Source organism: Octopus bimaculoides, chromosome 2 (assembly GCF_001194135.2).
Source record: "Octopus bimaculoides isolate UCB-OBI-ISO-001 chromosome 2, ASM119413v2, whole genome shotgun sequence".
Classification (NCBI taxonomy): domain Eukaryota; kingdom Metazoa; phylum Mollusca; class Cephalopoda; order Octopoda; family Octopodidae; genus Octopus; species Octopus bimaculoides.
Genome location: NC_068982.1, coordinates 137659240 through 137676497, shown reverse-complemented (window position 1 = coordinate 137676497; position 17258 = coordinate 137659240). Strand labels below are relative to the sequence as shown.

At 38.3% G+C, this 17258-nt stretch overlaps 1 protein-coding gene across 1 annotated transcript in view; it reads right to left on the bottom strand.

Annotated features, from left to right (window-relative positions):
- LOC106869389 (NEDD8 ultimate buster 1) overlaps window positions 1-17258 on the bottom strand; it is a 39029-nt gene that overhangs the window by 19542 nt on the left and 2229 nt on the right. Inside the window, exons 2-7 of the mRNA XM_014915114.2 lie at window positions 11760-11980; window positions 9474-9644; window positions 7777-7938; window positions 4787-4913; window positions 3873-3952; window positions 2805-2911 (exon numbers count right to left, since the gene is read on the bottom strand). Coding sequence (XP_014770600.1) covers window positions 2805-2911; window positions 3873-3952; window positions 4787-4913; window positions 7777-7938; window positions 9474-9644; window positions 11760-11978 — 866 coding nt within the window. The 5' untranslated portion in view covers window positions 11979-11980. The remainder of the gene's footprint in view (window positions 1-2804; window positions 2912-3872; window positions 3953-4786; window positions 4914-7776; window positions 7939-9473; window positions 9645-11759; window positions 11981-17258) is intronic.

Here is a 17258-nt window from a genome sequence, read left to right as displayed (position 1 = left end):
AACTTCCCTTGGCAAACAGGACACAGTCGTGTGTCGATAAGCCAGCTGGAGGAGATGTCCTCCTGGGGCTAAAAGCAACAGTAACATCCACCCCTAGGGGTCAGCCACACTTAAGTGGCAATATACTACACTTTATCGTGCAGTTACTGTTAATACTTCATTTAGAGAATTAACATTGCTTATATATATATATATATATACATATGTGTGTATGGGTGTATGTCTTTCTGTGTGTGTATGTATGTGTTTGCCTCCAGTGTCAAAACAGACTGAATGTCCAGTCAGCTGTGTCCAGTCCTCTCATTCCACACTTTTAGGGTTTGGTTCTCAGCTTCCTCCTGTTCTTTAGAATTCTCCTATAAGAGAGGAGCTTAAGGTTAGCTATCTGGGGGAATTTTATGCCAATGGCCTAGTTCTCATAAGTGATTTTATCAAAGAATTTAAGTAATTCCAAAGGTGGAAACAGAGCCTAGAATCAAGAGGTCTCAAGGTAAACAGAGAAAAGACAAAAGTTTTGGTAAGAAGGAAAGACAGAATATGACAATCTAAAGACAATACATCATTGTCATTATTATTTAATGTCCGTAGTCCATGGTGGCATTTTTAGAACAGTGCTTCCAGACCCCAACAAGCAGGAAGAACTCCACAATGTTGTTAAATGATTCATGGTCCGTGTAGTTTCCTCAACAGGAATTCACCTTGCAAGGAAGACAACAAGTGTACCAAATGGTTTCCAAGACTATCAATAAAAGAGACCCAAACAAACGAAAATGGCTTTCCCTCTTACGAAAGGAAAATACCAGAGGACTGAGACTTCCAAACTTTAATTGGCTGGCATAAAACTGACCATAGGTGGACGCCTCACTGCCTACTCATGACGTAAATGTTTAGTGCACATATCAATTTTGAGTTCTACAAGTGAATAATTTCATTACAAATGCCTGCAAGTAAAGGATGCAGCTGAAAGACTTTTTATTTTGAATGGCCATTGGTGTGGCACTTGTAAATGATGTCTTCATGTGGTTTATATTTTACCATTTCTTTTTTGTTTTTCTTTTCAGTTCCCATCATTCATGAATTAGTGTGATACACATCATGTGTATGCCATTGAAACTTTAATCAAGAATGGTAAATCTGAGTTTTCTTTTTGCCACACACTATAAAGTTATCAAGGGATTTAATGCTGCAATATTTACTCAGACACAGAAAAAAATGGCTGAGATAACATTCAGTAGGGACAATGCATCAGTAGCTATGATGACTTCTGAGTTTATCTTTTTTCTTTGTCATGCCCATTCATGAAGATAACTTAACATTCAAATACTTGTCCGTCTGGAAAATGGTTTACTTCACTCGGTCATCTGTTACACAGCAAATACCAAGTCCAAGGGACACAACAAACATTATTTTCTTTTCAAGCTGGGTGTGTATAATACTTTAGAAATAATACATTTCTAAATCTCTCAGAGTGATTTATGCAGTAGTGATACGATAAAGTAGTTGTTTGCTGTCAACTTAATGGGACAGTCCCAATAAGGGAATCATACTACTGCTATTTAGCCCTAGGAAGCTGCACCGCTTCCTGTTGGCCTTGACACATTTCCTGTGTCCTTATGTTTACGAGGGGGGGGATTCAATGAAATATTTAAAGGAAAAATAGATACATAACTTGTTACCATAATGGTTTCAAATTTTAGCACAAAGCCAGGAATTTTGGGGGAGAAGGTATGTCTTTTATACCAATCCACCAGTGAACATAAGGACACAGGAAATGTGTCAAGGCCGACAGGAAGCGGTGCAGCTTCCTAGTGTTAAATAGCAGTAGTATGATTCCCTTATTGGGACTGTCACATTAAATTGACAGCATACAACTACTTTATTGTGTATAATGCTTTAGCACAAAAATGTTTTTGCCCCTCAATCTTACATCAATCTTCAGTTTATAATAAAACATTTGTCTGATCATTTTCCTATGCTTACAAAATTGATAAGAGAATTTTTAAGAATTCAATGAAATATTTAAAGGAAAAATAGATACATAACTTGTTACCATAATAGTTTCAAATTTTAGCACAAAGCGAGGAATTTGGGGGGAGCAAAATGTCTTTTATACCAATCCACCAGTGATCACTCATTACTTGTTTTATTGGCTCTGAAGGGATGAAATGGAAAGTCGACTTGGGCAGTATTTGAACTCAGAACATAAAGACATGAAATGCCACTAAGACTTTTGCCCAATGTGCTAACAATTCTCCCAGCTTGCTGCCTTAAATAACTTCATATCATAATCACTAATGGATTTGTAGTGTATTTTGATCAAAAACACCTTAACTGCAGTTAATTGTGTCTCATTTACCTAGTATTTTAACCACTCAGTCATTATACCTATACACACACTCACAACTATTTCAGGTACTAAATGATTGATAATAAAATACATTATTTACATTTAACAGATATTTGTCCTCATCTTGTTTGTTGTAGACACAACGTTTTGGCTGATATACCCTCCAAATGGCATAGTAGTTAAGAGCACGGGCTACTAACCCCAAGAATCCAAGTTCGATTCCAGGCAGTGACCTGAATAATAATAATAATAATAACATCGAAAAATACCTCAGGAATGAGAACCCAGGTTCGAAATTTCCCCAAGTCACTTGATGAAGGCTGGAGGGTATTATCAGCCGAAACGTTGTGTTCACAACAAACAAGATGAGGACAAATATCCGTCAAATGTAAATAATGTAAATAATGTACATAATTCCTCGTCTCTTAAATATAAAACTGATAATAAAATGTCTTACTTAAACTCACTGTCTGCTTCCAGGAGTAAAATGAGAGCTGAAGAATAGTCTTTCTGTTTCAAGTATGATCTTCCTTTCTCATTAAGTGCCATAGCAAAAGCTAGAGCCTGCAACATAAATCAAAGAATTTAGTTCCATTTATGAAACTGTATTTTCATCATTTGTTTAAGGTCCATTTTTACCTTGTTAGAATGCGATGGAAAGGGACGTATTTCACACAGGGTTATAGATGGATACTCCAAACCAGAGAGTTACAAGCTGATATATTATCGACAGGGAAATGACAACAGTAAACACCAATAAGAAGGGGCAAAGCATGTCACACTGGTGCTGGTGCCATGTGAAAAGCATCCAGAGCACTCGGTAAAGTGGTTGGCATTAGGAAGGGCATCCAGCTGTAAAAACCATACCAAAGCAGACAGTGGAGCTTGGCTTATCAGCTCCTGTCAAACCATCCAACCCATGCCACCATGGAAAACAGACATTAAATGATGATGATGATGATGACGATAAAACATTGACAGTCACACAAGTGCATGCACACACACACACACACACGATGGTCTTTGTGCAGTTTTCATCTACCAAATTCACTCACAAGGTATTGGTCAGTCTGGAGTAATAGTGGAAGACACTTCCCGAAGGGGCCATGCAGTGAGACTGAACCTAGAATCATGGGATTGTGAAACAAACTTCTTAACCATACAGCCAACTGGTAACCAATCAGTTTGTACCTCAAGCCTTTCAGACAAATAATTGAAGAGTTAAAACAAAAATTGGTTTCAAATTTTAGCACAAGGCCAGCAAATTCGAGGGAGGGGCTGAGTCGATTACATTGACCTCAGTGCTCAACTGGGGCTTATTTTATCAACCTCAAAAGGATGAAAGGCAAAGTCAGCATGGACAGAATTTGAACTCAGAATGTAAAGAAAGACGAAATGCAATTTAACATTTTGCCTGGCATGCTAACGATTCTGCCAACTTGCTGCCTCAGAGCCAAAATAAGAATTAAAATATAAAAGTAAACAATATTAATTTAGGCTTAATATTTTCACCAGAAAATTTCACCTTTTTCTCACTCGCTGGTAACTTTAGAGGTCGGCCATTCTGGTCAGTAATCTCCAAAAATGGCGTATCATCTGAACTGTCTGAAAAATATGGAAAATTATTTATATTATTTTCATTTCAGAAAATTGAATGATAAAATTAAAGTTCAAAAACTAAAAAAAGGTATAATTATACTTATTGGACAAAATGTTTTGCAGCATTTTGATTCCAATGCAATATTCAGTATTTTTTTTTAACCCTTTAGCATTTAAATTGACCATATCTGGTCAAAATATTCTACTTGTTTTATATTTAAACTGGCCAGATCTGGTTTCTCACATCAACCCCACAATATCATTCTAAACAATTCACAGTTACCTCATTAAAATCTCACAGCTACAAAACAGGACATGGTAAAAAGTACCATTTGAGCATAGTCAATGCCAGTGCCACCTGACTAGCACCTGTGACAATAGCACGTAGAAAGCATCATTTGAGCGTGGCCGATGCCAGTGCCGCCTGACTGGCTCCCATGCTGATGGCATGTAAAAAGCACCCACTACACTCTTGGAGTGGTTGGCATTAGGAAGGGCATCCAACTGTAGAAACCTTGTCAAATCAGATTGGATGCCTGGTGCAGCTTCCCAGCCTGCCAGTTCTCAGTCAAACCGTCCAATCCATACCAGCATAGAAAGCGGATGTTAAACGACGATGATGATGATGATGAATGTGAATAAATAAGTATTTCTTTTCACAGAATAATGTGAATGTGGTAAAGAAGGGTTAATGTACTCTAGAACTGAAAGACAAAGTGGACTTTGACAGGCATAATAATTACAATCACCATTATAATTACCAATCCTACAATTTTAAATCTACATGTAATTAGCCATTATATAATTTGATTTCTATAATATAAAAAAAAAAACACTTACCTTCAACTTTAGAAGATAAAATTTCAGCTTCTTTTCTAGAATTAGCCAAATCCATCATTGATCCTTCCATTATATGCACTTCACTGGGTGTAAACTGAGACACAATCACCAGAACCAAACTGTTGCACTGAAAGAAAATAAAATACAATGTTGTTTATTATATTCCTGCTTTATAACTTCTTCCCAGCTATCCACCCCTTATATAATGCTGGGTAGCTACATATCTCTTTCATAGCAAGATGCCTGTGTTTGTCCCTCTCTCATACTTTAGTCATCAACATCAACAATATATACATATATATATATATCTATATGTATATATGTATATATACCTAGCCAAAGATAAACCCCTATACTTGGCTTTTGTGGACTTGCAGAAAGCCTTTGACAGGGATTCCGATCCCTTATCTGGTGGGTGATGCAGAAACTGGGGATTGATGAATGGTTAATAAGGGCTGTACAGGCCCTATACAGAGATGCCATTAGTAAGGTTAGGGTTGGCAATGAGTGTAGTGAAGAATTCCAGGTAGTAGTAGGGGTTCACCAAGGATCAGCCCTCAGCTCCCCTTATTCATCATAGTCCTCCAGGCAATAACAGAGGAATTCAAGACAGGTTGCCCCTGGGATCTCTTCTATGCTGATGACCTGGCCCTCATAGCAGAATCACTACCAAATTTCAGGTGTTGAAGCAAGGTTTAGAATAGAAGGGCTTTAGAGTCAATGTCGCAAAGACCAAAGTTCTAGTAAGTAGGAAGGCAAATACATCACACACCCCTTCAGGTAGGAGGCCCTGCTCGATCTGTAGAAACGGCGTAGGTAGAAACTCCATAAGATGTACCCAGTGTAAGCTATGGACACATAAGTGGTGCAGCAACATCAAAAGAAGATTAACTGGGAAGATAGCTTTCATGTGCAGCAGATGCACAAGGGCAATAAACACCACAGGTGCTCAGAAATCAGATTCCATCACATGCCAGGGGGAGAAACTAGAAGTAGTTAATAACTTCCGCTACCTAGGTGACCAAGTCTGAAGTGGGAGGTGGATGCACTGAGAGTGTTACCACTAGAATAAGAATAGCCTGGGCAAAATTCAGAAAGCTTCTACCCCTACTGGTGACAAAGGGCCTGACTGCGGGGGACATGCGTAGGCTTGAAAGAAATGAAGCTAGCATGATCCACTGGATGTAATATCAACGTGCACACACAACTGAGTGTAAGCGCCCTGAGAGAAATGTTGGACATAAGAAGCATCGGATGTGGCGTGCAAGAGAGACGTTTGTATTGGTATGGTCATGTACTGCAGATGGACGAGGGGAGCTGTGTGAAGAAGTGCCACTCCCTAACAGTTGAAGGAATCCGAAGTAGAGGGAGACCCAGGAAAACATGGGATGAGGTGGTGAAGCATGACCTTCGAATGTTGGGCCTCACAGAGGCAATGACAAAAGACTGAGACCTCTGGAGATATGCTGTGACTGAGAAACCCAGCAAATAGAAGTGAGTTCACAGCTGTAACCTACACCAGTGTCACATAACCAGCCCACTCCAAAAGTACCTTGGATCATAGGGCGATATGCTGTGCTTGAGGAGACGTATTGAGTCAAGTACATCAACATCAAAATCAAATTAAATCACAATCAAATGGAAATTGTAGTTGTGGTCCCTGTGCCAGTGGCAAGTAAAAAGCACTATCTGAACATGGCCGATGCCAGCGCCGTCTTCACTGGTGACACGTAAAAAGCGCCATCTGATCATGGTCGATGCCAGCCCCCTCTGGCCCCTGTGCCAGTGGCACGTAAAAAAAGCACCCACTACACTCTTGGAATGGTTGACGTTAGGAAGGGCATCCAGCTGTAGAAACACTGCCAGATCAGACTGGAGCCTGGTGCAGCCTTTCAGCTTCCAGATCCGAGTTGAACCATCCAACCCATGCCAGCATGGAAATCATCAGCGTCATCATCATCGTTTAACGTCTGCTTTCCATGCTCGCATGGGTTGGACGGTTTGACTGAGGACTGGTGAGCCAGAGGCTGCACCAGGCTCAATGGACGTTAATCGATGATGATGATAATGATATATGTATATATATTTATTTTAAAAATAATTACGATTCAGTTGAATTAGGTACTTAAATTGAAGAACCAAGCCAGTTCGGTATAATCCACGCAGCTCGAAGTGAGGTGAATAAAAAGCAAATAAGTAAAACGGATGTCCAGGTATCAATACATTACAACCGTTTCAAGCGGCTCCATTTAATCGATCAATGAAAACATTACATCAATTTGAAATAAACTGCTCTCCTCAGTGGCAGATGACCATATAGATTTCCAATATAAAGGATAAACAATTTTTTAGCACAATTTACATAAGTACTAGAAACCAAAATAATTACATTGTTTCCCTTTGCTATGTTTGTGGCAGAATGAATTTAAGGAAAAATGTAAATCTAAAACCTACTATAATTTAGAGAGTAGTAGAGGAAAATTGAGGGGGGGGGGTCAAGAAAAAGGAATGGTGAGACAGCAAATTTACATTTATCTTTATTTTATTTATAAGATTTTATGCAGCATATATAGTCTAGAACCCTTTAGAGTTAGAGCTAAAACGGATGCAATGCACTGATACCTGGACATCCTTGTTACTTATTTGCTACATATTTTTTTAGTTTCCTTCAACCAAATTCCCTCACAAAACATCGGTTGGCCTAGGGCTATAGCAGAAGACACTAGGCCAATATGAGATGTAATGAGACTGAACCCAAAGCCAGGTTATAAAGCGAATTTCAAAACCTTGTGCATGCGTGCGCATGTGTATGTATGTGTGTGTGTGTGTGCACATCACTTTACATCGACTTTCCATGTTGACAAGGTTTCTAAGGCTGGATGTACTTCCTCATGCAACCAGTATCAAAGACAAATATAAAAATATAGATATTTTCAAAACCCCATCAGGTCCATGTTGATAGAAAACTTGACGCCAAAATGGTTTCTCACCTTAACATTTTGGTCACAGAGTGATTGTTCATCTGATAAGAGACGACCAGAAACTATCATTTTAATATTTTCTGTTTGTACTCCACACATTTCAGCAATTTTTGTTCGCAAGAAAAGTCCAGTTTGTTGTAGATTGACTTCTATAATTTCAGAATTGGAAATCTTGAAATTGGAAACAAAAAATTAAAATAATATTTAATGACAAAAGAATTATTTGAAGTCGACTTTGTCTTTAATTCTTGTGGAATCAATCATTTGCATATAAAGAAGCAAATTACATTAGGTAACAGCAGAATATGTAGAAGTTGGGAAGAAGCAAGTATATTGTCTCTGGTTATGTGGTCATAGTCAAGAGAGAATTTTCCTACAAGTATGTCAGATGGTGCTTTAATACACTGGAAATTAAGTATTTTGAAATATCAACAGAAAAAAGATGGTGTATTCCAGTCGACGTAGTGAAGGAGATCAAAGTTAATCAGCTGAATATTATGGTGAAAGTGAATCAGGAAAGCAAATCAACAGTGTTAGGGATTGGAAACAATCTCTGTAGAAATAGATGACTTAAGGATGACTAGAAAACATACAGACAAATGTATAAAAACTTACAAAATATGCACACATACAGAATATAACACTACTAGTTAGTTAGTTCTCTCTGTATCATCGTAAGGCTGCAACATGGTTTCTCCAATCAGTTCTGTTTTCTGCCATTATTCTAATCTCATTCCAGCTTCTTTACCCTTCTCATCTCCTTTTGTAACCAATCGTCCTTTGCTTTGTGGCCTCAGGGCACTCTGCTGCACTTTTCCCTTCCGGCTGCCACTTTAGTGCCACCATACAATTGTTTTCTCAATCAATCTTGTCTGTAGATGTTGTCTGATCTAGTTCCATCCTGTTGAAGATTGTTGTAATCTCAATTGTATCATTTTTGGACTCATTGCAGCTACTTGACAATGAGCATTCTCAGCCAACTCCAAGTATTGGAAGTCAAAGAAGACATCAACAGAATGTGCAACCAGATTGAAAAGGTGTACACTGAGGTAGCTGACAACACCATCAGAAGATTTAAAAAATGCAACACGACTAGTTACTGCACACAAATACTAGAGAAAGCAGTCAATCGTCAAGCAACAGGAAATAGAAAACCAAAACAAAATCATACACATATTTAAGGCCTACACAGCTACACTTGGTTGTGTAACAAAAACAAGCAATAAAAATAAGGGTACTGAAAAACAATTTATAAGGGCAGGCATGGTCAAGTGGTTTAGAAGTTAGCTTCCCAACCAAAATTTTGGATTTAGTTCAACTGCATGGGCAAATGTCTACTATGACAGTTCCAGGCCAAACAAAGTTTTGCTATCTTCCATGAAAACCTGGTCCAGCAAGCATGCTGCTTATATTTGTAGGTGTAGGAAAAATATTACTTTACTTGGAAACAGGTGAGGGTTGACAGTCTAAAGGCTGCAAGAAACTTGTGCTTGAAGTACAGGTTTTTGATGGAAAAATTTAATATCTACAGTAAATTATTTTCCCCACAAAAGTTAATATAGAAATGAAAGGTCATTACTAAATAATTTGGTGTCTTCAAATACTCCTCATACTCAAAGAATACATGACAATTCTTAATGTAATTGCAAAGCACATTTCCATGTAAAAAACAACATTTGAATGCATAAGGGAAAACTATTTGGTACCTTTATTTTCCTGCAAGAATTAATCCGGAGTTTCAAAGTGGCTACTCCATGAGTGTTGAACTTGCCACGGGCAGATAACTTTTGTAAGGCATTCTGTCGGAGTGCTTCCATCATCTCAGCAACTTTATTGGTAGTTGTTTTAACGAGTTGTGAATATTTCAGCAACATTTCCTGAAAATACAACATTCAAAAATTTATAATTTTGCATCAGTGGCCAAGTCAGTAAGAATTTTATTTACTCTTAGATTAAAAATGAAAGGTCTCATGAGAATGTGGCCTGTTGTTGTGTACACATTTAGGAACAAAACACTTGATGGTCAAACTGAACAAGACACAGGAGATCAAACTAATCAAAACATAGGGTAAGCATAAATATTTCTTTTAGTGTTTCTTGTCTCTAAAGATGATGTTAATAGTCTGAAAAATATAACTCTAATCAAGCTATTTAAACATTTATAAAATATTTATACCTCTTCAATTTGATTCTGTAATTAATGTGGAAATTTGATTGTGGAAATGAAAACGAAAAAGTACTGAATTTTGCAAATTCAATTCTATATTTACGACAGTAGTAAATTAGAATTAGAACTAATATAATTTCAACAATCCTCCTTTGCATTATTTAGTATATATAAATCACAGTATGTGTGTGTATGAGAAATGGATACATACATTACTTGTGTCCCAAGGATGGTCATGCACTAAATATTTTGCCCAGACCTCCCACATAAATGAACTTGAATGGACATAATTTTTTTGTATGCAGGGTCTTCCATACTTTTTTAATCTTTTTATTAAAATGAAAGGATTTTGTCTATTTATTTCGACTGTCCACCTGCCACGGTGATTAAATTGACTAGGAACACCGTGCGCAATGAATATCCAATACCAAACAATCTTAATCTCCATATTTAAATTGCATTAAACTTTAGCAAGCTTACCTTTACCTATTCTGAGTTACTTGAAAGGTGATGTTCCCTTCCCTCTCTTCTATTTGTTGATATCTTTGTTTACCTACCAATACGTTGTTTCTCTATAAGGATGCTTATTTACCCAACCATTATAATATTTTAACTGTTATCTATTGTTTCAAATACGTTTTAGCATTGTCGTTCTAGCCTTCTTTAAACAATCAGGTCCCAAATAATCTTGCGGATTCATCACAAAGAATCTAGCAAAAGCTATACATATCTTTCAGAAAGCTCCATACCAATTTAACTTTATGCACAGGCTATGTGGGAAGACAGAATAAAGGGGCTTTTGTTAGCTTATCCCTCCGAAAAAATAGCTCCCTTTGCATTGAACAAAATAAACTTGCAGAGGGGAAGTTTCGTCTTCCTTCAATTTCCTTACACCATTTATGTGGCTGTTTCTGACAAGAAATTTTGCTTTCATGTAAAACAACTATATTTTGTAGTCATTATCCATAATCTACTCCCAAAACACTTCAGTAGCTCTACTTTGCATCGCTTGAAAACCTATATGTTCTAAGATCATTAAAGGGCAACGACCTTCACAATAACCAGCCTTCAATTTGGTTTTCCATTCCTAGGTTAATCGGAAACATAGATTGCCATGCTACTTGTAAACCTTCTCGGAAGTTCAATTATTTGGTGGAAAAAAAATACCATCAAAACCACTTAAACTGTCCAAAGGACAGATGTATTTGCTAGTTAGAGATATAAAAGATTGGGAGTAGAAAATATTCAAGAAGAAACTGGAGTGATACATAGACCTTTTAATAAGTTGTGGACAGACAGAGACATTACACTAACAGATAAAATGCCTTGCTGTGTCATTCATTAAAGTTCTTTTGTATACTGAATTCAAAACCTGCTAATTTTAACTTTACCTTTCATCTGTATGAGGTTAATGTAATAAGTAATAAAGGTGGTGAGCTGATAGCAGTGTTAATACTGGAGCTGTGACCTCTCAGTGTGGAGAAGTTGTGGCTTGACCTGGAGAGACTCTCTGATCTCCAAGCTATGGATCCTATTGAGTAACATTACTCCAGAAATCCTTTGGAGAAACTTTATTTCACGCACTTGTATTTGTGATTGTATTCTTTCAATCATTACCCATTCATAGCTCTAGATGAGGACAGGCTTAAAAAACCAGACTGGAAATAGCAAGTTTGGCGTTTTACCAACCTCTTCTCTTTTAAAGACTGAATGCTGAAGCTAGCACATTACTGTGTCAACATCCACAATACTAACATCTAATTCAATCTGCAGAAGAGAAGAGATTGATTAACAAAAAAACAAATATAGAAAATTTTAGAAATACCTGAGGAATTAATCCTTGTTCTCCATTGTCCAATGTATATGGAGGCTTCCATAACTGCACTTTGTCATTGTTGAGAGCATGTCTCAAGAGAATATTCTTTGTTGTTTTATGTAGAGTCTCATTGCCTCCTACATCAGATAAGGAAATGTTTGACTCAGATGTGGTGGGTGTTGTAGCATCAGTTGCTGGATTGTAACTGGTGCTGGGTTTCTCGTCCATTTCTGCAGATAAATAAATTCATATAAGCTGAAAAAACACAGTTATACTTGTGAACCTCACAAAGTTCTGAATGAATATCTGTGAATGAACAGCAGCCATAGGGCATCATCTTTTAACATCTATAAGCAAATACTAGTAATAGATTACAACTTAGGACTGAGACTTTTGCTATTATGCCATACTTGAGAAGAAGACCCATCCAGCCTAGTGAAATTGTAGTCATGACAGACACTGGTGTAACACAACTGGCACCCATGCTGGCGGCACATAAAAAGCACCCATTATACTCTTGGAGTGGTTGGCATTAGAAAGGGCATCCAGCTGTAGAAACCATACAAAAATCAGACTGGAGTCTGGTTTAGTCCCTCAGCTAACCGGCCCTGGCCAAACCGTCCAACCAATGCCAGCATGGACAACAGACGTTAAATGTTGATGATGATGATGGTTCAATAGAAGGGCTATGAAGGTAGAATGAGTTTAATATGTAAAAAGAAAACAAAGTAAAAACCCCAAACTAATGCAATTACTGAGTGGAGTAGAGAACATATAACAGATAAATAGCTACATAGATGGATGCATATCTATTTATCTCTCTCTCTCTCTTTCTATATATATACACATATATAAACTGGCATTCAGTTGGTTATAACAAGTATTCCAGTTGATCCAATCAATGGAACAACCTACTCATGTAATTAATGTGTAAGTGGCTGAGCATTCCAGATGCAGATACCCTTAATGTAGTTCTCAGGGAGATTCAGTGAGACACAATGTGACAAGGTTGGCCCTTTAAAATACAGGTCCTAATTTTTTGCAAGCTGAATGGACTGGAGTAATGTGAAATATAGTGTCTTGCTCAAGAACAGACTGTGCCACTGAGTATTGAAATCACGACTTTATGATCATAAGCCGTATACCCTAACCACTAAGCCATGCCCTTTCCCAACTGAGAGTTCAATGGAGGAGATATGAAGACAGAATGAGTTTAATTTCGCACTAAGGTGGCGAGCTGGCAGAAACGTTAGCATGCCGCATGAAATGCTTATTGGTATTTCGTCTGTCTTTACATTCTGAGTTCAAATTCCGCCAAACTCAACTTTGCCTTTCATCCTTTTGGGGTCGATAAATTAAGTACCAGTTGCATACTGGGATAGATGTAATCGACTGCCCCATCCCCCAAATTTCCGGCCTTGTGCTTAGAGTAGAAAAGATTCTAAGGCAGCGAGCTGGCAGAAACGTTAGCACGCCAGGCAAAATGTTTAGTGGTATTTCGTTTGTCTTTATGTTCTGAGTTCAAATTCTGCCGAGCTCAACTTTGTCTTTCATCCTTTCAGGGTTGATAAATTAAGTACCAGTTGCATACTGGAGTTGATCTAATTGCTGGCTCCCTCCCCCAAAATTTCAGGCCTTGTACCTAGAGTAGAAAAGATTTTAAGGCGGTCAGCAGGCAGAAACGTTAGCATGCTGAGCAAAATGCTTAGCGATATTACATCTGTCTTTACATTCTGAGTTCAAATTCCGCCGAGGTCGACTTTGTCTTTCCTCTTTTTGAGGTCGATAAATTAAGTACCAGTTGCGTACTGGGGAGCGGTCTAATCGACTGCCTCCCCCCACTCCACCAAAATTTCAGCCTGTGTGTTTAGAGTAGAAAAGATCCTAAGGAAGCGAGCTGGCAGAAATGTTAGCACGCCAGGTGAAATACTTAGCAGTATTTCGTCTGTCTTTATGTTCTGAGTTCAAATTCCACCGAGGTTGACTTTGCCTTTCATCCTTTTGAGGTCGATAAATTAAGTACCAGTTACATTCTAGGATCAATCTAATCCACTGGCCCCCTCCTCCCAAAATTCCGGGCCTTGTGCCTAGAGTAGAAAAGATTCTAACACAGCGAACTCACAGAAATGTTAGCATGTTGGGCAAAATGCTTAGAGGTGGTTTGTCTGTCTTTACGTTCTGAGTTCAAATTCTGCCGAGCTCAACTTTGCTTTTCATCCTTTCAGGGTCAATAAAATAAGTACCAGTTGCCTACTGGAGTCAATCTAATTGACTGCCCCCCCCCACCTCCCCCAAAATCTTGGGCCTTGTGCCTAGAGTAGAAAAGAATATGTAAAAAAAAAAGCAATGCAGAGCTAATTGCTGTTTGGAGTACATAACATATAACAGATAAATAACTACAAAGATGGATGAATATAAGTCTATCTACGTATTATGATCAAAATTTACCATCTATTTCCCATACTGGCATGATTTGGATGGCTTGAGAGGAGTTGCCAAGGCCAGAGGCCACACCAGGTTCTATAATCTGTTTTGGCTTGGTTTCTATAGCTGAATGCCCTTCCTCATACCAACCACTTTACAGAGTGTACTGGGTACTTTTTATGCAACACCATCATCATCATCGTTTAACGTCTGCTTTCCATGCTAGCATGGGTTGGATGATTTGATTGAGGACTGGTGAACCAGATGGCTACACCAGGCTCCAATCTGATTTGGCATACTTTTTGCATTATACACACATACACAAATGCATATTGGGTCATCCCATAAACAATGTTGTTTTTCAATTGCATGAACTAAAAGTCGGAGGGGGATGGGATAAACTAATGGCATCAACTTGCTATAAAAGCAGGTAGTAATTTTACCTTGTATTTATTCTTAGTGCAAGTATTGAAGAGTGCGGTTCGATTTTAACAGTTATTTTTTCAAAGCTATAATGGAAATGACAAAGGAGCATATTCTGCATATTTTGCTTTATGAGTTCAATAAAGGCAACAACGCAATGGAAAATCTCAGGAATATTAATGGAGTATACGGGGATCAGACAATAAGTGTGAGCCAGTGTCAACGGTGGTTCCAGAAATTCCGATCCGGAAACTACAGCCTAGAAGACAAGCCTCGCCCTAGAAGATCTGCAGAGCTCAACGAGGACGTCCTGCAAACCCTGGTGGAACAAAATCCCATCGTAACTGTTGAGGAACTAGCAGAGGACCTTGGATTCGGTCATTTAACCATTCATCAACACCTGCATTCCATTGGAAAAGTCAGCAAATTGGGTCAATGGGTTCCTCACAAACTTTCCGAGTCTAATCACAAGCAAAGAGTGAATGTGTGCTCTTTGTTGTCATGTCTCACGAATGCACCTTTTTTGGAATGAATAGTGACTGGTGATGAGAAATGGGTTCTCTATAAAAATGTCAAGCGCTGAAGATAGTTGGTAGGCAAAGGAGAAACACTTGGCATCCCAGGCTAAAGGTCTTCACCCACATAAGGTGTTGTTACTTGTTTGGTGGGATATGAAAGGTTTAGTCCACTTTGAACTTTTAAACCCAAACCAAATGATAACAAAGGAGATCTACTGCAAGCAGTTTGAGGGGCTTAAGCCAGGGCTAGAAGAAAAACGACCATCTTTAGTTTCAAGACGAAAGGTGTTCTTCCATCAGGTTAATACTCGGGAACATACAGTGAGGATGATATTCCAAAGGCTGAGCAGTTTGAATGGGAAACGATGCCCCACTGTCCATATTCACTGGACATTGCCCCATCTGATTATCATTTATTCTGCAGTCTTCAAAATTATTTGGATGGAAAAAATATGAATTCTGTAGACAAGGTCAGAACATTACTGGAGGAGTATCTTTTGTCATGGACAAGTGAATTTTAGCAGAGGGGCCTTTCAAGTTTACCAGATAGATGGAAGAGCATTTAGAAAATGAAGGAGAGTACATTTTAGATTAAAAAGAACTTTGTTTATCTCAATTTTGAAAAATGAAAGAAGTATAAAAAAACCGCATTATTTATAGGATGACCCAAAATATATACATATACACATATATATATATATATATATATATATATTTTTTTTCTCTCCTTGTTTCTTTCTGTGGAAGAGCGTAGGCTCGAAATGGTAAAGACTTTTTCAATTCCCGAGCATTATACTAATACATCTGTTTGTTTTCTACATCACCTGTCTTCGTCTGTTGATTTTTTTGTGAATTCTCCCCATATATATATATATATATATATATATATATATTAGCATGTAAAAAACATCCAGCACACTCTGTTAAGTGGTTGGAATTAGGAAGGGCATCCAGCAGTAGAAACCATGTCACAACAGACAAATTGAGTCTGGACAGCTCCCAGTCAAAACGTCTAACCCATGCCAGCATGGAAAATGGATGTTAACCAATGATGATGAATATATGTGTGTTTGTGTGTGTGTATATATATGAATGGCAGGTAGACAGATTACGATAGAACAGTAGTATTGCCAGCAGTCACTCATGAGTGTGTATGGTATAATAACATATACCATACTTTCTTCACAGGTTCAGGTGCGGATATAGTCATAGACACAGGCATCATCAGAGTCCCTTACCATTGTCTCATCGGTACATCCAAAATGTCACAGGTGGCAGTATAGAGTTTGAACTAGCACCATACAAATGCTCAATACAGCTTCATAGATGGAAGCAACAAGAAATGAAGTGCCTTAGTCAAGGACACAATCCACTGCATGGTCTAGGAATTGAACTGATGGCCTTTATATTAATGAGTGAAATACTCAAAACACTCACAATCTACCACCACATATAGAATCATAATCCATGCTTGATATAATTAATTAAGAGTTGTTGTGACTAAATAACATTTACTGTTTGGATGAAATCGTGATGGCACCTGTACCAGTGGAGTGCTAACAGCACCGTCCGAGCGTGATCGTTGCCAGAGCAGCTGTCTGGCTTCTGTGCCAGTGGCACGTAAATAGCAACATTTGAGCGTGATCGTTACCAGCGTCGCCATCCCAGTACTCGTGCCGGTGGCATGTGAAAAGACATTTGAGCGAGGTCATTGCCAGTGCTGCTAGACTGGCCTTCGTGCTAGTGGCATGTAAAAGCACTCACTACACTCTTGGAGTGGTTGGCGTTAGGAAGGGTATCCAGCTGTAGAAACTCTACCAAATCAGATTGGAGCCTGGTGTAGCCATCTGGTTCACCAGTCCTCAGTCAAATCGTCCAACCCATGCTAGCATGGAAAGCGGACGTTAAACGATGATGATGATGAAGTTTGCTGTGGAAGAAAAAGAATCTTATATCTTTGGACTGATACTTCATCAAAGAGAGAGAAAAGAAATTTTTATGATATTGTCACATCAACTTTGCATCAAAATGTCAGAATAACAGGTAGTAGTAGTAGTAGTAATAATAATTGTAATGGCAACAGCAGCAGTGTGGAGGAGCGTGGCTTAGTGGTTAGGGTGTTGCACTCATGATCATAAGATTG